The sequence below is a fragment of the Mixophyes fleayi genome, chromosome 2, assembly GCF_038048845.1.
Source record: "Mixophyes fleayi isolate aMixFle1 chromosome 2, aMixFle1.hap1, whole genome shotgun sequence".
Taxonomy (NCBI): domain Eukaryota; kingdom Metazoa; phylum Chordata; class Amphibia; order Anura; family Limnodynastidae; genus Mixophyes; species Mixophyes fleayi.
In genome coordinates this window covers 189,882,919-189,906,724 of record NC_134403.1, presented here as the reverse complement: position 1 = coordinate 189,906,724, position 23,806 = coordinate 189,882,919, and the positions used below count along the sequence as shown (strand labels likewise).

The window sequence follows — 23,806 nt, the reverse complement described above, 5'->3', positions numbered from 1 at the left end:
ACAGAAGCCTCCTGCAGTGCCAAAAATACAACTGACAAAATTTGAGCTGTTTGTGCAAAATTGTATATGCATTCAAAGTGGCTATCAAATATATACTTCTATACGTTACGCCTAAATATAAATTTAAATTCTATACTCTATTGATGATGGTGTGCCTTTAACTGCAAATATGATTTAAAAACAGATATTGCGTTTCTCATGCTGCCTCTTATGTTATTATTGCCATCGCGTCACTTGCTCCATTTACAGGAGGGAGAAAACAATGAACACTTAGGCAGAATGTGGGAGTCCCTTGTGATTTATTCCAAAATGCCCCGGGCTGAGCATAGATTCTGTGGTTATAATGTGTCTTCAGAATCCCAACTTGCTTTTTCTATTGGGATATCAAGAATTTTGGCATACTGACAGCTCAATGAGAACATACGGATTAACAATGGATGGTAATCTAGACGCCATTTTAACCAATATGTAACTTGAACATTAGGGTTAATTAACCCTAAGGTTCAAGTTACATATTGGCATGTATAATTTTATCTATTGTTAAAGATAAACCAATTGGTTAAAAACTTGTAAAGACGAACAGTGAGCAGAAAAATTAGGGGGAACTCTGCTCCAGCATGAATGGTTGTACTCAAGACTGTCTATTAGTCCAATTACAATCAAACCCTAATGCTACCCACACAGCGATACCACAGGTGGACATGGCATGTGTACCTATGAAGGTTCTTGTGTGGTTCCAAAATGATTTGCATGGAGGGGTTGGGGGGTGAGGGGCTGTTGTGCCATCTCTATTCCTTCTATAGTGATATCAGTTGCCTCATTGGTGACAGCAGCTGTCTCCACAACTTCTGTAAACACGGGCAATAAATGTCTTGGCTCTCTGACCAGCAGCGAGCTTCATGCCAAAGGAAAATACTAAGCACACAGCTACTCCGAGCTGGCGGATATTTACAGGAGTGCCCATGCAGCACGTGAGCAAATGCCTTTCCAGAGCTAGAAGAGGAAAGAGGTTCAGTTGAGAAGAGGTGAAGAACAGTCATGGGGTGCCATCACCTGTCTGTCTTGACATTTTCACAGTGCCTGGTTCATCTTTCATGTTTTCACCTTCACTGGTCTCCTCATTCCAACTGTAGCACACCAACGAAGTGCAGTCGCCAGTGGTGGCTTTAATATTGCTGTCTTGTAATGCTTCATCACTACAGTAGACACACTTTCCCCACCACTGGTTACAGTTGTTTATTATTATTATTATTATTATTTTTATTATTATTAATTTTTATTTATAGGGCGCCACAAAGTATCCGTAGCGCCGTACAAGGACAAACAATGGCACAGTACAAGGTGAAACAGCACAGTACAAGTAACAGTAAGCACTATAACTCTGGGGGCTCAGGCACAGCATGAAAGAGAAGGAGGGAGGGGAAAAGTGAGTACAGGCAGGTAACTATGGCCCAAGAGGGTGGGCACGGATGACAGGTTGAGAGTCACTGAGGGGAGCGGAGAGAAGCGAGAGGAGACAGAGGGCAGAGGGACTGAGAGGAGGTGAGCTGAGTAGCTGGAGAGCGCAGTTAAAAGTGATGGAAACAGAAGGTAGGAGAGCCCTGCTCAAAGGAGCGAACAATCTAAGGGGAGGGGAAGACAGACAGACACATGGATGAGACGGAGAGACGGGAGGAAGGGGGAGAAGGGAAGAAGGGATGAGAAAGAGAGGTAGCCGACCGGTGGGAGTTTAGGCATGAGACTGGAAGGCTTTAAGGAAAAGGTGGGTTTTTAATGTTCGTTTAAAAGAGGACAGATTAGGGGAAGTTCTGATGGAGCGGGGGAGCTTGTTCCAATGGAGGGGAGCGGCGTGGGAGAAGTCTTGGATACGTGCGTGAGAGGAGGTAATCAGAGGGGAAGAGAGGCGACGATCGTTGGACGATCGCAGTGAGCGGGAGGGAGTGTGAATAGAGATAAGGTTAGAGATGTAGGGAGCAGTGGAGTTGGCTAAGGGTCTTGTAAGTCAGAGTGAGGAGCTTGAAAAGGATTCTGTAGGGGAAGGGGAGCCAGTGAAGGGCTTGGTAGAGTGGGGATACAGAGGTGGAACGGCGAGAGAGGAAAATAAGCCTAGCAGCGGCGTTAAGTGCAGATCTAAGGGGAGCGAGATGAGAGAGGGGGAGGCCGATAAGGAGAAGGTTGCAGTAGTCCAAGCGGGAGATAATCAGAGAGTGGACGAGAGATTTGGTGGCATCCTGGGAGAGGAAGGGCCGAATGCGGGCAATGTTGCGAAGCTGGAAACGGCAGGATTTGGCGAGCGAGTGAATGTGAGGGGCAAAGGAGAGAGATTAGTCGAGGATGACACCTAGGCAGCGGAGTTGGGGAACAGGGGAGATAGATGAGTTGTCATCTTTGTGTTTATCCACTTCCTTACGTATCAGTTGTTATCCCACACCTCTAAGATTGTAAGCTCAATTGGGCAGGGTCATCTTTACCTTCTGTGTCATGATCCTGTCAATGTGCAGCGCTATGCAATATGTTGGTGCATTAGAACTATAGGATAATGATGGATCCAGTACATTTGACCACTGTCTGTGTGCAGTACTCTCCTGACGTCTCTATCAGGCTCCCCATGTGATCCACTCACTCTGCTATCCGTGTGTAAAAGGATCCTACCGCTCTGCCCATTATTTGAAATCAGTTTGCTTTTTAGATCAATAATCTGTCATTTAATATGACTGCAGCATAAACATACCACTGGTGCAGATCAAGCGGTTTTGTGTGCCTTCAATAACTTCTTTCTAGTTTGTTTACTGGGGAGACTGACAATAAAACACTTCTGGGTTTCATGGACATTTTTAATTGTTCAGAGCACTGATATGAAACGGATGAATAGTATTTACTTGTTGCCCCTAGGTATATTTGCTTCACTCAACACTGGAACCTGCACAATGATTACTGAATGACTTGCAATGTTCATTGCGAAAACTTTGAACTCTAAATATCTAGACTGCATTTTGTTTTGGCTTTTTAAACTAGATTTTTCCCTGTGGAAACTCGTGTATGTAGTGGTATGGGTGGTAATCTACATATGGTGAAGTTGCCCTAGTATGTCAGTTACTTTTTTGGGAATAAACTACATTTTAATCTGGTCCTGATGTTCTGCTCTCTTATTTAATTACCATTAAATGAATAGATAAGCATGTAAGACTATTGCTTACCTCCGCACTATCCGTTACAATACATATTTTACATCCATTTGGTGTTCACCAATTCTCCCAATAGCCAAAACCCTTTCAAAAATCAGAGCCCAAAAACCTTTCTTGTCATAATTCAAGATTTCTCTCACTTGGACCAGTGCTGTCAAACTTTCTTTTTAATGTTGACCTTGACAGTCTAGCGGTCTGTACTTTGTGATTCTGCACTTTATGTTTTTGTACTTTTATAAATTTTTTGTTTTGTTTACTTTTTGGGTAAATAATATGTATAATTTACGTCTCATTTTTAAATTAACCTTAAACAAATAAAGAAAAAAAAAATACACCGGTTTTGGCCATCTTAAGGCTTCTTTAAAGCCTCTATCTCAGTGGTCAGAGAACAGGGGTAAATTACCCCAAATGGGGTACAAATGAAATTCCTGGGGGTAATGCTGCCGATTCACATGCTGTCAGTTGGATTGTAGACCCCTTTAAATGTGAAATTGCTGTTGTACCGGAAGAGCCTCAAGGGTTGGCAGAGGCACTTCTTGAGCTTCGATGCAATAATGAAGCACGTATTGCATTTGAAAACAAAGCAGATCTGTCATATATTTGGATGTCAACAGCTGCAATGGCATTCAAAATTGCACATGAGGATGCAGTCAAAAAGATGCTGCCTTTTGCAACTATCTACCTTTGCGTACAAGGATTTTCCACTCTAACGAAAATAAAAACAAAGCAAAGAAACCGAATGGACGCTGGAGACTGTATCCAAATTGCTCTGACATCAAAATGCCCCAATATTGATGCTCTCGTATCAAAAATAAAGCAAAATCATTTCTCCAAAACCTGAAGTTTTGAAGTTTGAAGCTTTCATAGAAATTTTGAATAGTTTCAATAAAATTTTGAATTCCAATAATTAATAATATATGATTGCCTTCCTTTCAAATCAAGGGGGTAACTTCAGCGTATCTAAATATATTTGGGAGTAAAAGGTAAAAAAAGTTAGCTGACCCCTGCTCTATCTAGATAGCTTGTTGCAACTGTTTTCCCCTCTGCTTGTATGTCTTAGCTGGATTGAACACAATTTGTAATGGTGCACATGCCAAGTTCAACCATATAGAGTGTTTAATAGTAAAATAATCTGAAAACTAAAACTTTTTTTTCTCCCTCCAATAGGAGTTGCAGCATGAAAACATTGTGGCCCTTTATGATGTCCAGGTAAGGTGGACTAATCTGACCTGCTAACATATTATGCTGGCAATATATTTGGGGACCAATCGAATAAAACCGCTAACATTAAAATGTTAAAAGGACAGCTGCTTGGCATTGTTAGAAGTGTCGCCATAATCTGTCATGCTATATTCTGAGGACATTTATTGTTTACCCCTCAGCATATTTTAGGGGTATTGGTGTAACTTCTAATTATAAATCTTGCAAACCGTCAACATATTTTGCTATTTTTAAAGATTGCAATTACTGAAATACATAATCTATAGATTGTAAGCATGGGAGCAGGTCCCTATTACTAGCTTGTCCTTTTGGGAATGCCTAATCTAGTTAAATTTTTTTGGTTGTTCCTAATTGCACCTCTGCATATTTATTTATTTTTAAAAAACTGCAACCCCCCCCCCCTCCCCCCATTGCTGTAATGTATGTGTTTTGATGCCCAGGATTCCCGACGTTTAGTTGGTACTTCACTTTGGTTCATTCTCCTGCTAGCAGCAGTGTTAAATGAAAACTCTTTATATTATTGTGCGACTAGCAGCTGATTGGATGGCGCTCATGCTGCTGAGTATATTCCGAACGGCTGGATTCATGGACATTGTATTTCCGCTCTTTAGCTAGTTTAATAGGGGGGAGGGTGTAAAAATATTCCCCTGAGTGGTGTTCTTCTTTACGTAATGACAGCATTGCAGTTCTGAAATGCTGAAACTATAAATGAAAAAGTCCTCGAGGGAGAATTCTCTTTAGCCGGGATCCTTACTCTGAAAACTGCCAAATGTATTAGCTGAAATGATCATGAGTAATTGCTGTGATACTGCAGTAGCCCCAGATAATTAGCTGGCTCTCTCACTACTTGGTCTGACCTGCCCCAGGTGGGCGAAATTTCTTTAATGGTGCAAATCTAAGCCTGTCTCTTGATCTGCCACTTGCATTAGATTTATAAGTGTCTATTCAATAGGTTAGTCCAATAACAGCTGTGTTAAAATGTTGCATCTCATGTCAAAGGTTGTTCATCCCTTACAGCAGGGCTTGTATAATTACACAGTCTTCAAAATTGGACTCTGCCCCAGAATTGATTCAGAGGCATCAGAGATTGAAGAAACTGATAGAAGACTGCAACACAATGTGCATTAACGCTGGTGGATGGTAGTAGTAGCCGTGCGGGTAAAGTGTGTATGTGTGAGTATATGTATGTATGTATGTATGTATGTATGTATATATATATATATATATATATATATATATATATATATATATATATATATATATATATATGTGTGTATATATATATATATTATTTATACACAATCCAAGAGTACATATTCACCTTGATCAAATTACTTAAGGCTTAACTGGTGTATGTAGTCCAGCATTTTATAATCCCTGTATCTATCTGTGCTATTCTAGTTGTTTTACAGCGCTGTAAAGAAGTAATTGAGGAAGGACGCTTCTGCTCAAATTTAGTTTGTCCTGGCTCACAAATGCAAACTTGCAATTGAAATATTCAGACTTGGTGAGCTAGTTACCCCCCCCCCCCTCCCTGTTAAAATGGCTTTTGTGGCTTCAAGATGACCTTGAGAGTATTTCATGTGACTGAAATGGTATATGTACTCTTGTAAGTTACTAAGCTATTTTCCAGTATTTAGTGAGGGTTAGGACTCGTGCTGCATTCAGCTGGAGCGCTGCCAGACTGGTGCATGTCTGTCATGAGACTTCTCCTAGGATCAGTGTCCTATTTTCGGTCCAGTGCCAAGGTTAGAAATATGTTAACCTGTCCTTTGAGAGACCAACTACTGTGCTTTTTAGAAAACTCCAATCTATCCAAATATTTATATTTGGTAAACAAGTGTTGCTGTAAATCAATGCTTTGGAGAATGGAAACAAACTATATATAGTTACTATCTATAAACTGTCTTAAGGTTTTACTATCCATAAATTCCTTGCAAATATGTACAGATGGGTGTTATGTTTACTTATTCGGCTGTACTTGAAGCATTTTGACAGTACAGGTGTGCTCCTAAACAACTCCTCATTAACCTGAGTGGGATTAAAAAAAAAAAAAAAAAAAAAACTCATGAGGGGGAAAAAATTGTAGTGTGTGTGTGTGTGTGTGTGTGTGTGTTTTCTGTTTTTGTTTTATTTTAGAGTGACTATAGTTTAGAAAAAGCAAGATGTGTTTATTTTTACATGCTCCAGGATGTGGCAACATAAAACAGATTTTTAATTAAAAAATAAATAAATAAAGTGTGGGAAAGAGTCTGTACATAATCCAAATAAACTTAATAAGCATTCAGCTTCACACGGTGCTAGAACTCTACACACGTCAAATTCCCTAACTAGCAAAGAGATTTTGCTGCAATAAACTTTAAGGCAACATACACATTGTTACCTATATGTGTACATTTACAAGTACAACAATCTGTGCATGTGTCAAAACAGGAAGTTGCCTTGTTCAAGACAGACATATTTGTAACTGTGTTTTTGGGCTTGGTGTTCTCCAATTGAAATAATCACACTATAGCAATACAGTAACATAATTAGCACCTTTACAAAATGAATAACTTGATAAGAGTGTTGTGGCACGACCAACTTGGATAATTAAAACGAAAACCAGATGGTGTAAACTAAGGCGTCAGCTAATGATGCTGATTTTTCATTTAAGGGAGGATGGTGGGGGGGTGAGGTGGGGACAGGGAGCATTGCCATGCAGGAGACAGTACAAAAGAGGGTGTCTAGTCAGTGGGTTTTAGGGACCGGGGCATAAGGCTAGGATACAAATTAAGCAAAGGCTAATTATGGAGATTGGTCCAAGGAGCCCAGACTTTGTGTAAGGATACACAAGACTTTCTCAGCGTGTTTGTAATATGCTCCAGCAGATACATGTGCCAGACACAATTGGATACCATCATAATCGGGGAAGACTAAGAATTTTTTCTTGAGGTTGCCAACTGACACGTGATGCACTTATGATGTGCCTAAGCAGCTTGTGAGTGTACTTGGGGAAATCTGGAATTTGCAAGGGAGCAATATATATTTAGGATCATGGGGGATTGGTAAGTTGTTTGTGTTGGAGGACCAGTATATCACATTGTTCCAGAATTACTGGATTTTGGCACAGCTCCTCCAGATACCCAAGAAAGATCTCGAGTTGCCGCAGTTTCTCCAGCAGATAAGAGTAGTTTATAAGCATTCTCTTTAATACGCCCGTTAATGGAAGACTTCTCAATCTCCTCCCAAATGTCAGACAACTCCTCCAGGTCCAAGGTCTTGCCAAAATCTATTTCCCATATCACCTTGTATGGTGCTTTCTTGGAAATTCAGCACCGGTGTATACATGGTATCTTTGCGCTGTTGATGTTTTAATGTATATAGATTTGTTGTATTTTTGTTTGTTGTATATCACTTATTCAGTTTTGATATATTGTTTGTGTATACTTAAATTGCTGCTTATTCCAGAATGCAGGAAGATTTGTATTGTTAATGTTATTTTGTAAAGAAAATGTATTAAAAACCAAAAAAAAACCAAACCCTAACTTTGCCCTTATGCTTTGAGCAACAAGTCTTATCTAGCTGCAATCTAAATTTTGCTGTGGAAAAAAAAACAACCTATGATTTTGATTTCGGTCCAGCTGCAGAATATATAGATGTTTTTGAACATTTCTGAACGTTGTAAATGAAAACACCAGGTGCATGTCTAATTGTGTCCTGAGTGAATTTATTGTGGACAGCATCAAGTATTTAGTATCCTAACGTGATCATGGTCTTGATAATATCACAACAAAATATGATGACCTAAAAAGAGTACATAAATAAGCAGTTTTTCATTTTTAGCTTTGTGAAAAACCAGCATTGTTGACAATGTCCAAACATATCTTAATGTTTGTTTGTGCAGAAATGAAGTGAGATTGTTCGATCTAGTATTCTGCTGAATTTCATATACCATGTAATTGTGCAGTGAGACTTCTCTGTATCTGGTGCCTGCATAAAACAGGATAAGTGTAGTGCTCCCATCATTATGAATTTGAACAGCTTGATATTCCTGTGTTACCTGCCCGAGCTTGTTTTCTTAAACAGTAATTGCTGTCTGTCCCTGCTCCTAATAATCCAAATACACTAGGAGTCTGAAGTCTAGAACAATAAACGAAGTATTTGAGCTGAAAAACCTGTCCTGGGAAAACCTGGTCATGTACTAGATATATGTGAGAATAGGAGAAACTATAGCAAAAAAGTAAAACTCCAGTATAAGACATCAATGTTTGTGCATGACTAATGTACATAGAGCCAGTTTGGATAACAGCGTTTCATTGGACAATATTAAACGGGGCACCTTCCTCTCTATGGTGGGGACATTGCTAGTGTCAGAATCTCTTGTCCAATTAGGTGCAACATACTCTGTACACACTTCAAGCCCAGTCTGTATCGCTTGCCCATTACTTACTGTCACACTCTAGTGGGTGGAACAGGGCAAGGAGGCATTTTAGTTGTATATGGGAAATTAGGAAGCTTGCTTTATAGTGAGGCACGCCTCCTATTAAGAAACTGCTATCTGCAGCGCAAAGAGCCAGTAATGGTTCCTTCACATGTCACCGTACACGTTTTAGGCACTTCATTATTATTATTATCCTTTATTTGTTTGGCGCCACAAGGGTTCCGCAGCGCCGTACACTGTACAAACAGTAGACTATACGGGGTAAGACATTACTGAACAATAAACAATAAGTACCAAACTTCAGAGGCTCCAGGCAGGCTAATGCAGTAAGTACGGAGCAGAAGAACAGGCATGGATACAGGAGGGAAGAGGGCCCTGCTCAAGTGAGCTTACATCCTAAGGGAGGGTGAACAAGACTCGGGCACAAAGGGAGTCAGTTGACGCATATGGGAGGGAGAAGGGACTGGGAGGAGAGAGGGGATAATGGGTTAGGTGGAAGGATGGTAGGCTTTAAGGAAGAGGTGAGTTTTAAGTGCTCGTTGGAAGGAGCTAAGATTGGGAGAGAGACGGATGGAGCGAGGGAGTTTGTTCCAGTGAAGGGGGGCGCACGGGAGAAGTTCTGGATTCTGGAGTGGGAAGAGGTGACCAGGGTGGAGGAGAGGCGACGGTCATTGGCCGATCGCAGGGAGCAGGCAGGAGTGTGGATGGAGAGGAGGTTAGAGATATAGGGGGGAGTGGATTTGGAAAGAGCCTTGAACGTGGTGGTCAGGAGTTTGAAAAGGATTCTGTAGGGGATGGGGAGCCAGTGTAGGGCAAGGCAGAGGGGGGGATGCAGAGGAGGAGCGGCGAGAGAGGAAGATGAGTCTTGCAGCCGCATTGAGAATAGAGCGGAGGGGGCAAGGTGGGAGAGGGGGAGGTCGGAAAAGAGGAGGTTGCAATAATCGAGGCGGGAGATAATGAGTGCGTGGATGATGATTTTGGTGGCATCCTGAGAGAGGAAGGGCTGGATGCGGGCAACATTGCGAAGCTCTAAGCGACAGGCTTGGGCGAGGGATTGAATGTGGGGTGCAAAAGAGAGAGAGGAGTCTAAGGTAATGCCCAGGCAGCGAAGTTGGGTGACAGAAGAGATGGTGGTGCTGTTGACAGTGATAGAGAGGTCATGGTGGGAGGGGAGCCTGGGGGGAGGAAAGACAATGAGTTCAGTTTTAGAGATGTTAATTTTGAGAAAGCAGGAGGACATCCAGGAGGCGATGGCAGAGAGGCAGTTGGATACACGAGAGAGGAGGGTGGGAGAGAGATGGGGCGAGGAGGTGTAGAGTGGATGTCCTCGGCATAAAGGTGATACTGAAGACCGAAGGAGGAGATGAGAGCACCGAGGGAGGAGGTATAGAGTGAAAAGAGTAGAAGGCAGGGCTCTGTTCTCGGCCTTCAGCATATTTTTGAATTTAATCTCACACTTTCACCTGTTAAACTGCTCTAAGATGAGGAAAACTATTATTCTGCATGGAGAAGAAAAGACTCCCTTCTAAGTGGTAAACACATGCATATTTTTGTTCTTGCAGCTACTTCAACATAGTTGGATTAAAATAAGGTTGTGGATAGTATAACAGAGTAAAATAGATAAGGATGTGATTCTCTTACCCCCTCCCCCCCGTTCCACAAACACACACACTTGTTTTTATTGCATCTTGCAGCCATATCTGGAACATGCCACATAGGGACACACCTTTCCTAATGCCCTGTCAACAGAACAATCATATAGGTATGTTTAGGAACAGTTTGTCACCATAGTTGCCACTTGATGTTGATCAAAGATTTGACACAGACTGCGTGGTGTGGAAGGTTTCATGTACTCTGGCCATACATCCGCATACACCAACACCTAGCCATGGCTAGTCAAACAGGTTCTAGTCATGGTTCAACCACTGCATATTGTTTCAACTTAGTCTTATTTTTCTTTACGGCTGTTATATGGTCTTTTTTATGTAGGATTTCACAGCTGGTTTTGATCTCTGTGCTGATGGTTCAGCCATGATACATGTGATACAGTCATGCTTTTTGGGCACGCTGCGCATCTGAATAAACTTAATCATATTCTTCTCCATAGTTTGGATCTCATCTCAGTCCCAGGTTTTTTTCCATACTACTTTATGACCTAAAAGGAAGCAGACTTGTCCATTATAAATCTGTGAAAAACAGAGAATTCAACATGCTCTGCATAACAAAACCGTGTGCTACACAGACTTTGAAAGCCTAGTCTGGCCATCATTTCCATGTTTCCGGAACCATACACAGTCTCACTTCTGACCGGGAAGTGTTGGCCAAATGCATGCCCAATTGTGAAAACTATTTTAGAGGATTGATTATCCTGACTCGTCACTCTGTAGTTTTGACAGGTTCTAAAAATCTCAAAGAGAAAAGAACATTTTCCTTTAAAGGAATGAGAATTATTCTCTATATTTTTGTACAAACACGAGTCCATAGATGTGCAATAGGGATATACATATATGTATCTATACTGTTGCATGATCACAATATACTGGGGATATTTTTCTTCACTATACATTAGAAAGGATGGGCGAATGGGATTATGTATATCCTCATTTTATCTTAACTGTTTTTGTGGATTTATTATTGTCATTTTCATCATTTTATTTTATTTATACCCTTATAAGAATCATGTCCACGTTTGGATTTATCTAGCTAACCCTATAACATGTTCTTAGGTGTATTATTTAATATTGGGTGCATATGTATAACTATTTAGTCACAATAAGTAACTACATATTAAAAAATAAAAGATTAAAACTATATTAAAAAATATAAAAATAATAATAAAAAATTAATAAAAAATATAAAGTAAATAAAAACAAATAATAAAGTATTAAGTACTCACTTCACAATTTTTAATAAAATTTAGTTTATTTATTTTGAAAGAGTTAACATAATAATACTAACATATATCACATGTATTATAATTTATATTTCACTTTAACAATATTCGTAATATATATAAGAATATACACATAATATTATAAGAATATATGCACAAGTAATATAAAAATAAAAATAAATAATAAACATCCAATAAAGGACAAAAAATAAATAAAAAATAATAAAATAAAAAACAAAATAAAAATTGAAAATAACAAAAAATGAAAATAAACAAACAATAAAATGATATATAATCAAATACATAAATAAACAACTAAAAAATAAAAAGGCTAAAATGAAATAATAATGAAAAAACATTCATATAAATAATAATTCGAAGAATAAAACGTATAATAAACAACCAATACACATGAAAATCAATCAAAAGATAATGAATAGTAAATACAAAATTATAAATAATAAAATGGTTAATGAATTAAAGAAAAGTGAATAAACAAGAAACAATAAATGAAGAATGGATATCAAAATAGAGAATTAATACACTAGAATTTAATCACTGATTTGAATTACTTACCTTATATTCTGGGGTTTCATCTTGCACATATTTATCTCTTTTATCTCTCTTTTCAGAGTCTTAGGGTTTTGTTTTCATATTTATGTCAATTTATTTTGCACTTTATTTGTCATTATAATCCCAGTCCCTTTATTATTAATTATTATTTTTTATATCTCACTTTAGTATAATTTTAATAAGTATTTTCCCTCCACATGGCACTCACATTTTATCCTTATCCATACCTCATAATCTTTCTATCCATATAATCAGTCAATAAAGTGGTTTTCTAATGTATTTGTACATAATCCTATCAATGATCGCTTTATCCCTAAGTTAGCTACTATTTTTCTTTGAAGAAACGGATGTACATGTCCTCAGTATAATGGGATCCCTGTGATCTAACACACAATTGGCTTGAAAAGCCATCAATCAACAACCATCTAATACCATTGGACGCCTACAGTATAAAGGGATAGCTCTATCTCAGATGGGTAATTTCCCATGACTAAGCCGATTACGGCGAAACGTACGTCGGGTCACGTGTGACGCGTGACGTCACACACCCGGAAGTGTGAAGCCGGTCAGCGGAGTTAGCCGCGATCGTGTCACACTCTATCTTATGTTATAATTTTGAACCTAGTAGTGCGCTTTGTTTAGGGCTCTAACACCAGGGCAATATTGTCTGACAAACAAGAGGAGATTTGAGGTTCCTTCATATCGCTAGTCAGATCTTTACCATCAGTATGATCATAGGCAGAACTGACTCAATTCCCAATATAGCAGATATGTGTTAGAAGGAAATCCTCTGCGGCTATGACCTAGTTAACCCCTCTCTTTCACACATTGTATGAGAGGATACTAGGTTAGAGTACCAATCCTGAGTTTTTGGAACTATATATACATTTATTTAAGTTCCTTTGTATGTCTATGTCAGACTATTATACCTGAGTGGTTTTGATAATTATAAACCCTACAAGTGCATTCTTACACTACAGTTACTTAATTCAGAGTGGACACACTTGCTGGCTGTATGTGACACACTATGTATCGATGAATATAGGGAATATAATTGAATCCCAATAAACCGTGTTATTTTGAATCTCATTGATACAATGTCCATAATTATGGGTATTATTCCAAGTAAATTATAGGTGTCACAATTTTGTGACCACCGGCTTCCCGGAAGGGTATTTTTAATTATTTCTATCACTTATCTATATTTTTCATCACTTCTTTATTTTAATATTCGCCGACTGTGATGTTATCTGGCATATCTATTTTTAATAAATTTTCAATAAAATTTGTTTTTAAATATTTTTCAAGGGACTGGAGTGCCTCAATTAACAATCTCTTCGGGTGATTCTTTTCACCATTTTTCTCTTGATAGGTTCTAAAAAGGAACAGATGTATATGACCGAGGTAAAAATCAAAATCCTACTTACTGTCTGGATCAATCCATCTCTTGCAAATTCATGTCTTTGTATTCAGCCAGTCTTCCCCGCTTATTAAAAGTTATTAAAAGTTTGCTGATGTTTGCGAGTTGGAGCGTACTTTCTGAAAGGTGGTAAATCTGCTGATGCACCCTAATGTTGTGCTCAAGGAAGTCTGCCAACTGATCCAATTCTGTGACGTTTAGGTTGAGAACCTGTGAAAGAGTGGCAACGTGCTTTCGAAGCTTTGTGGAAGACACTGTATATTTTAAGGTCCACACTCTTGGGCAAATGGGCGTATGCAGTGGGAGCCTCTGAAATGTGACAATGCAGCTGGTCTGGCAACCTTTTTAGCAGCAATTCCACATTCGTCACACTTCTGCAAGAAGTTCCATTACGCTTTACATTTCTGGTGTCGGCAGGACTAGTTTCCCCCAGATTTCAATCTGTGTGAAGTGACGACAGAGCTTCTCAAGCTCTGAAAGCGCTGGAGCAACATCTTCGTGGAGACCCAAAGTATCTCTTGAAGAGAGGGTAGTCAACAACATCTTGGGAACTTTCCCTTCCCTTCTTTTGTTGAATAAGATCAACTGTGTTAGGGTTACCATTGCAAGCAATGCCCAGTTGTTAAAAAATTGCTTTGGTGCACTCGCTGTTTCTCATTGACGTACAAGTTCATCTTTTTCACATCTTCATTGAAAGGTAAGCGCTGGGGGAGATTGCACTTCGACTCCTTAAGAGTTTTCAAGGCAACGGATGAGATCTACTCATTCCATCTGACCTCATAGATCTTCCTGAAGTTGCATGCATTTTCAACCACAGCAGTACAACCCTCATCATTACTCTGATGGAGAGCTGTACATATCATGATATCTTTTGCAAGCCATGTCCCACCTTCATTGCCAGCAAAGGTGTCTTACCGGTTTCATCGTCCTAGCCAACAACCAACTTCACCACGTCTACTTCATGCAGTAGTTGATTTAATGACAAATCTTCCATCTTCTCCAAAGGGGTCGCTCTTCTGGTATGTAATCATAGAAGAGATGCTGCCCCATCTGCACGATGGATCTGTCATTTTTGACTGTGAGTAAATTTAATCTGGGGTCATGTCTCGTAAGAGGTTCCAAATGTCACCATTGATGTCAGGTGGAACTGCTAAACAAAGGCACACAGACTTTGTTTTTGCCAGGTTTGGGTTTGTTCCTGTATAGCTTACATGTCTTCATGTGTCACCACAGCTATTTTCTTGTAAACAAGCCTTAGCAAGCAGCACAGTGCACGAGACTTTCGGAAACCATGTATTTGCATGAAATCAGAACATCGCGTCCTGTCTGTATCACCACAAAGTTGTGTGCATCGTTTCCTCTATTCCAAAGATGTGCAAACTTCATGCACCTTTCTTTCAGTGTTTGGGAAATGTCATGGCCCAGGCAACTTCAGTCTCATTAGTGAACATGCTTTATGTGCAGTTTAGAAACACGCACACCCTTTTAGTCCTACAAAATTGACTTGTTAGAACATGCCAGATTTTGATGCTGAGCAGAAATACAAGCTCCTCTAGTAATAAAAAAAATTATGTAAAAGTGATCAGTTAAGTTTGGTGTACCACAAGTTCCCCAGATATCCTCTTCTGCAAACTTTCCAGATTTGGAACAAATGCTGTTAATTTGCATATCACATATTTTCTTACCAGTTTGACATCACTATGGTACATTTATTTATACTGTAACGTGTAGCACATTATGTGGATTTAGTTCTCTTTAATGTCGGCAATGGTAGTTTAATTTGTTTTCTAAAAACTTACTGTTCACTGGTGAAATCTACAAAAAATTATTAGACATGCTTTTTGCCAGGACTCCCTTTTTAATGTGCAGCAAATGTTATCTGATTAAGTAGTTTGAAGCCAAACAATAGCATGATCCCCAGCTAAGTCAGCAATTCCACTCGAAGAAGAGCCTGCTGCGAGTAAGCACGTAAGCGGTGAACCGTGCTGAAAAAGAAAGTCTATTGTGTAGACACGAACCCTGACTGCAGTTTTTTGTGCATAAAATGAGTACATGATGTATGGCATTATTCCCCGTTTTATTTATTTTGGGAGGGGAGAGGGGGCATCAGGTGGGAGATTCTTGCCTTATTTGAGCAAAACGGCCATAACCCGGGCATATAAAATCATATATTTAGGGCTTCCTGCAGTACTAGCCCTTACTCCTTGATCCTCTGCTATGAATTGCAATTAAATATGGCTCTCGCGCTTTTAAAATTGTTCTATTTTACATTTCTTTGGAAAATCTTATGTTGCATAGTAGTTGGAATAACAGCTGATTTTCTATGGTCTTATTTGATGCGGAAATCCCATGAAGCAAAAAATGAAGTTTGTTTCTTCAAGCTATAAATTAATTAAGTCTGCTTGTTGTCTTGTGACTTCCATGGCAACCACAGTCACATGAGACATGATAATGAGCAGAGGCTTTAGACTGCCCCTTTTGAGTTCTGTCTACTCAGTGTGCTGTAAAATCCTCTACATCTGTCTTCACATGACATGCTGAGAGCTGTGAGATTGTGTTTGTATGTGTGTGACTGCTAGCCATACTATGCGATGGAGAGATTTTGAAAAGGAAATAATGATCTGTAGGAGGACTGCTAAGGAAAATGCATGCTTAAAATGAACTATTTAAAGAAATGTTTATTTTTCTTTATGGAATTGCTGTTTTAAAACTAGAGATTAAAATATAACACATTGAAAACTATAAATGTAATCTAACAAACCATGGCATGGTGTTTTATTTAGAAAGTATAGGGATCTATTTATGCCCCCCGCCTATGCTTAGCAGCTGTGTTGGGCTGGTACCTGGTCTTCAGTTCACACACTTACCAAATTCTTTAGGTTTAATGTGTTTGCATCTATAGATGCCAATTTTGGAAGGAAAGTGCTTTTGCTTTGCATCTACTGAGTGTACCCACCTATGAAGGCAGCCTTTGGAAGCCCACCCTTTGTACTCTACAATAGCACTGATTGTCTTGTTTTGGAAAGACATGGTAGTGTTCGCCTCCCCTTGTTGATGTGTCTTCTCCTATTCTGTCCTGTGGGGGATGGTTAAAATAATAACTGAAGCTCTGGCAGGCACAGGGTATAGAGGAGGAGGAACTGCAAGTACAGTACTGTGTATGGGGGGAAGGGGGGTCTCTTTTTCATGTTTTGTTTTTTACTGTAGAAGCAAATACCAGTAGATTGTGTAATTGCAATTATTACCTTATGTTGCTCTTTCTTCTGCAGTGTTGGTTGCTTATAATTTTTCCCATGCTACAAAACTATAGGTAGCTGTATTATCATAATTAGCTGAAAGTTATGTTTATAAACCCTGGGTGGCATGAGAGATGCTAATTAAATGAATGGAGCAAGAAAGATTACCTAGGGAGATCTAGCTCTTTGATCTCCTTTTTTAACAGAGGATTCAAAGTGTGTTCTCAGACTCCCACTTGTCAAAGTGTGTGCGTGTGTATAGGTTCATTCCCATACGGATTTAGGAATATGCACACCACATGTGTATATACAGGCATACAACAAAGCAAATATAGGACTGGATCTAATATTACAACATAAAGGAACTGTTTTTTTCTTTACAATAGGACATTTTTGCATTATAGCATGGAAAATGGTAATCCACAAGATGACTGTGGTGTTCTGCCTTGCTTCTAAATTAAGCAGTTCCTGACGAGCTATTGGGGTGAGCTTTCTGCCAATCCCTGAAGCATGTGCAGTTTTAGGGGCATATTCAATTAGCTTTTGGATCCGCGGTAACGCGCCGGAACGGCCGCGAAACGTAATACACGGTACCGCAAAACGTGGATTTTCGTTCGCAGCCCATAGGGTTGCGTACGAAAATCCGCGTTAATGCGGTACCGTAATACCCGCAAGAACGAACGCGCACTTCTCGCGGTAACGCGCGTTACCGCGAATCCAAAAGCTAATTGAATATGCCCCTTAGACTGAAACTATAGACTAAGCGTCTCGATGCACGACTAGTTACACCTATTTATTTATGGCATTATATAACCATACGTAACATTTCAGGGATATGCTATATTGGAGCTGGACACTTTCTAAGAATGAGCTCTGCTACGAATTTCATGCACCTTTCTTTCAGTGTTTGGGAAACGTCATGGCCCAGGCAACTTCAGTCTCATTACAGTGAACATGCTTTATATGCAGTTTAGAAACATGCACACACTTTTAGTCCTACAAAATTGACTTGTTAGAACATGCCAGATTTTGATGCTGAGCAGAAATACTTCTTTGTCATTGCCTTATGGTTTCAGTATCAGCAGCAGCAGCTATTTATATATAGCACCACTAATTCCATGGCGCTGTACAGAAAACTCGCTTACATCAGTCCCTGCCCCATTGGAGCTTACAGTCTAAATTACCTAAAACACACACACCCACACCCACACCAATTTAATAGCAACTAATCAACCTAGTATGTTTTTGGCGTGTGAGAGGAAATCGAACTCATGACCTCAGTGCTATGAGGCAGAAGCACTAAGCCAACATGCTGCCCCAGAATGCAGGCATTTTCTAGGAAATCTAGCCTCTGAAGTTGATGCTGAAAGACTTGAGACTTTCAACTGCACATCATACTCATAAATAGCTCCTTTATCTAAGAATATTGTGAACTTGGTGACATTTAGATTTATGCAGAGCATCTACGTTCGTTTGTTTATTGCACTTTTAAGTTAAAAATCTCTGAAGACTTTTCTGTTATTCAGCCCGTTTGTCAAAACCTCTCTTGTGCTGTCCACATATCATACACCAGTTCTACATGGTGGCGCAGTGGTTAGCATTGCTGCTTCACAGTGTTGGGATCATATGTTTAATTCCGACCAAGACCCTATCTGTGTGGGGACTGTATGTTATCCCTGTGTTTGCAAGGGTTTCCTCTGGTGTACAGCGCTGTGTAATATGGTGGTGCTATCTGAATAAATGATGAGAATATTACATTTGGATCAGTTATTATGGTTATTTCCAGGTTCTACCCTTTTATTTATTTATTTATTTTTTGTGAATTTCTCTTTTCCACCTATGGGATTCCTACTAACCATTTTAATGGCCTGATAGCTGTTCAAGTGTTTTTAGGTTACATGGAAGAAACATTAGTACCTAAAATGCACCCCAGATGGGGCTTCTAATGTCCCGGATATGAGCACACATGGATGCTGAATGTAATTCAAGGAGAATGCTGGAGTATATGTGGCTCTTGTGATCATAATAATATACTTAAAAAGAATTCAAACTACTGCTCTAATGAAACCTGTTTCCATTCTGCCTTTATTCTGTATAGTATTATAAATGAAAGATCCAACAGATTATCCTACAATAAATTAATTGGAGCCAATTGATGTATACTTGTAGGCTGTTTCCGCTGTGTTCTAGTCATCTACCCTTTCCAAATACACCAGGGTGTCTCAACGTGGTCCTCAAACGGCCCCTTCACCCCTTTTGAGATGATCCCTCAATTTGTGGTAGCGGGTGGAGTAATTGCTGACCCAGTCAAAAAAAATAATGGTATTTCATCTGAGCATTATTAAAGAAATCCTTAAAGCATAAACTGTCTGGTACATGAGGACCAGAGTTTATAATATACCAGTAAAATGTTATAAAACCTCATCCCTTGTCACTTCTACATATTCTTCCTTTATAAGATGATGGTGACTTCTCGGTTATGGGCTTCTTCTCTAAGGCAGTGATGCATGATAGAGATGACAATGAATGAAATTGCCCACCCTTACATTGTGTTTCTCATCGCCCTGTTAGCTAACATTCATATTTGTCTTACTACTTGTGTTCCTGCTCTTTCATGCATATACACTGATTACTTACTGATATGCTTGATAATCTTCTATTTACAATAAATTTGTAAAATATTGTAGAAACTCCATATGTGTTAGTCTTATCCGGCCTTAGAAATGTCCATAATGAGTAATCACTAAAGTGCTTCTGCAGTTAATTAGCTTGTGACAATACAAAGTGGGTTTAGTAATCCATACTCTCACTGTAAATTCACTAGGGCTGCAGTGTTCACTGTGTTGCAGAGAACTTAGTCACGTGATATGGAGTAACTGGGTCATGGGCACACAGCTCTGTGGAGGGAACAAAACAAAACTCTTAAGTCTGTAACATGTAATACGCCTAGCTTGGGAGCGCCTGAACTCAGAAGCCAGATTTGTCCTGCTTGGTTGATTTTTTTTTTTCTTTCCTAGAAAAGTCCTTTCTAGGAATACAAGAAATGCAAAAAATGTGCCTGAGATAATACACTGGAACTTGCTCACGCATGTGATTACATAATCTGACTTTGTTGTCAAATCACTGTTCCATTACTCTGTGTTCTTTCAGATACAATATCGGTGAATCTTTGAAAAGGTTTTAGTGGTAATAGTACTTTTACCATGTACTAAAGAGTCTGAAGGCAACCAATGAGAAAATGTGTATCATTTGCACTTTATAAAGTCTTATTTGTGCATATTTAGTCTTCTGTGTATACATGCTGAAATATTGCATTGGCTATAAAAAGTATTCATCCACTTTTGGCTTTTATGGATTAACACAAATAAGTAATATAAGCAAAATATTACCCTAAAACTGCTAAAGATTTTTACTAATTACAAATAAATGTAAACAATAATTACTTTACATATTAAATTACATAAGTACTCCGCCCCACACTTTGTAGAAGGACATTTAGTTTTGAGTACAGCTGTGAATAGATTTGGTTACGTCTCTACTAGTATCTGGACACTGCAGTCTGTACCCATTCTTTTCCGGAACGTTGTCTGAGCTCCGTCAGGCTGGATGGAAACCGAATAGCACTTTTCTGATCATTCCATATCCAATTTATTTGTATTGTTTGTTTTTGTTTTAGGCTACTCTACTGTGATTTATACTATACGCCTTAGCTCACTGTCCTGCTGAAATATAAATGTTCTCCACCCATCTCTTGCAGATACCAGCAGGTTTTCCTTCAAGATTTGTCTATATTGTGCTGTATTCGTTTTTTCCCTCTATTTTGACAGACATTTCTGTCCCTGAAGCATTACCATAAATAAATTAAACTCCCATAAGCAATATCTCGGAGTTCCTGTGGGACAGCTCCACAGACAGGTTTTATTTTGTTTGAATCAACTAAAACACTTTAATTGTACACACACAAGTAGACTCCATTATGTTGTCTCTGAAGTTAACAGATTACACCAGGGTTTATTTCTCAAATAAATTCTTTGTGATTTCATGATGTAAGAAGAAAAAAGTGAAGTTAAAGGGCCTGATTCATCAAGGCACGTAGTCTGAGTGCAACCCGCATTCAGTATTATACGCACATATTTAGGCTTTGCGAACATCCGAATCCATCGAGGCACAGATCTCAAGATACGTGCGCTGTTGAATTCATATATATAGGTCGGCTGTGCTCTACTAGACAAGACGCTGCAGGATATGTCCAGTACCTATGTGGATTTTAAACTTGCAAAAAAACGCACAGAAAGATAAAATAGGATTGAATTAATGTCACCTGTTAATAATAAAGACAATGGGGGAATTCAATTCCCCCAGAAGTAGCACAGCGTTAAACCTATTAACGTTATTACAATAAATTTAACCCGGCTTTCTGCTCGCAGTTCCCTGCGAGCAAAAAGCTGGTGTTGAAACTACTGTAATAACTGCATTTTAGCGCACTATTACCGTAATAACGGTAATAGTGCGCAGGCCGGGTTACTTTTTACAGTAACGTGGCCAGTTGAATTCCCCAATTAATGATTAACCTGTTAAAGAAAATATATTTATTTCCCGTGAAATACTTTTCGTAGAATGCCCTACTGAATATAAAACACATTTTTACAGTTGCTCGTGATTGCAGACACATGTTACTGCATACATATGAGACTGTCATCACTACTGATCAGGGCTTAGACTAGCCCCTTAGCTGGAGCAAGAGATACGGCAGAAAACCAAGTAACCTTGAGATGCCCAGAGCTTGAATTGGATGTGGCTGCGTGCGCTTGAGTTTGGCTTGCCCCTACTTTACATTGACTACGGTAAAACGCCCCTTCCCTGCCCAGTTCACTTCCTGAAATTGTAGGCTGTAGTAAGTGTCACTGACGGACAGGGCTGCGTTCATGGACGTGTCTCCCGGTTCTGGGCATGCGCAGAGTGATTTTGCGGACGATGCGCACACAATCGGCAGATACGTACCTTGATAAATTGGGGCAAAAAAATCTAAATGGCTCATTACTTCATAGAGCCTCTGCACTTTTACCGGTAGATTGATTCACTGCTGTGCAATGTAGTCATCCTTATTGCATATACCGTATGCATGGTCGTTTACATACATAATGATCCGTACAAAATTCCTGCGAATAAAATCTCTAAAATCTTGTTACTCCTTTTTATGGCTTATTGATACTTGCATTTTACTGTTGTGTCTCCCTAACGTATACTTTAGCTTGTCACCAATTTCTTTAGTACAGGATGACATCTATTTTGTTCTTGTAGAACTGCATTTATTATATGGTCTTGTCTTGAAATATTGGAAGAACAGTGTCTGCTCATATCCCCATATTGTCTCATTACTTCATTTTGGCTTTGTTTTACAGGAAATGCCGAACTCCGTTTTCTTGGTTATGGAGGTAATCTCTTCATTATCCTGGGGAGGGGCTTATATAACTTTATTATTGCTCTCTGTGACTTTTTTTTTTTTTTATAATGTTTTATACAATGTAATTTGCTATAAAGCATTGTAAGAAAGAACAACTTGTGTTTTTTTTTTTCATTCTTCATATAAAATTGTAGAAAAATACTACCTGAGTAAAGGGCATTTTTGGTAGGCGAACTGCCCATCTGGCAAATGACTATTGGGCCACTGTCGGGCGCAAATACAGTGGTGCGCCCTCATTATTTACTTAGCAGGGTGGTCCGCTCTTTATTTTACATGCTGTGGGGTGAGCGCCACATGAAGTCAGGACCATCAGTGTAGTGCTGTGGGGGTAAGAGTGTCTCCTGAAAATTGTGTAGCTGTACAGTCCTAGTATGTCGGCCTGTGTATCTCATTATCAAGTGGCCCAATAAACTGCTTAGTTTTCTCATTTAATAACATTTTACTAAATTGAAAGGTGTTTTAAGAAGAGGAAGACTTGCTTTGACATAATGTGTACAGTGTATACATAATGGTTGCTGTGCTGCATGCACTGTCTTAGCCAATCAGAAGGCATCTACTAAGGGTGTCAAAAGAATGTGCAGAGTTCTGGGTTAGCCGCACAGACTGCCATTATGTGCTAAACCGGATTGTATGGGTCACCTTTTAATATATTGTGCTCATTCTTATTTGATATACTGATTGACATTTGAATCTGAGATACACTGGGAATTGATATTATATATTTTACAGTCAGCTGGGAGTGCTCCTTTAATAACCCTATGGGCTGGTCTAAGAAATTCCCCCGGGTCAAACTTTTCTTTACAGTCAAAACATTTCACCAGACACTGAAAATGTAGTTGTGATTGAAACCCAAAATCTAGCAGGTTCCCCTGAAGGTTCCAACAGTCCAACTTTGCAGCTCTCTCACCTACTGTAATTTCTTCTCCACCCCCCCCCCCCCCCCCCCTTTCAGCAAAAGTTTACATGTCTGCCTTTTTGAAATTGCACAATAGGTTTCATTTGAGTATATATTTCATTGGAAAATAAAGCTGATTAGAGCAAAAGTGGTTCTTATTTAACAGTTAATTTTCTGCCTGTTAAATACATCCTGTTTACAAAGGCTGTAGCAGGGGAGAACTGCAAACCCTTGTCTTATGAACTTGAGATTGTTATAAAACATATATAATGGACTGGGGCTCTTTCGTTGCCAGCAATTTTATGTAAACCATATAGTTCTGTCTGTTTATGAATAAATTTGATGTTTTTTATTTTCCACAGTACTGCAATGGGGGTGACCTGGCAGATTACTTACAAGGTAACTGGTTCCTCTTTTTTTTTTTTTTTCTAACACCTTTTTAAATATTAATATACTTTTATACCTCCCTTTTTTTTTTTTCTTCTTTTTTTTATAT

General features: G+C 39.1%; 1 protein-coding gene across 1 annotated transcript in view; it reads left to right on the top strand.

Annotated features, from left to right (window-relative positions):
• The window catches only part of ULK2 (unc-51 like autophagy activating kinase 2), a 92,830-nt gene that overhangs the window by 9,066 nt on the left and 59,958 nt on the right, over positions 1-23,806 (top strand). Inside the window, exons 3-5 of the mRNA XM_075195160.1 lie at positions 4,353-4,394; positions 22,354-22,386; positions 23,673-23,709. Coding sequence (XP_075051261.1) covers positions 4,353-4,394; positions 22,354-22,386; positions 23,673-23,709 — 112 coding nt within the window. The remainder of the gene's footprint in view (positions 1-4,352; positions 4,395-22,353; positions 22,387-23,672; positions 23,710-23,806) is intronic.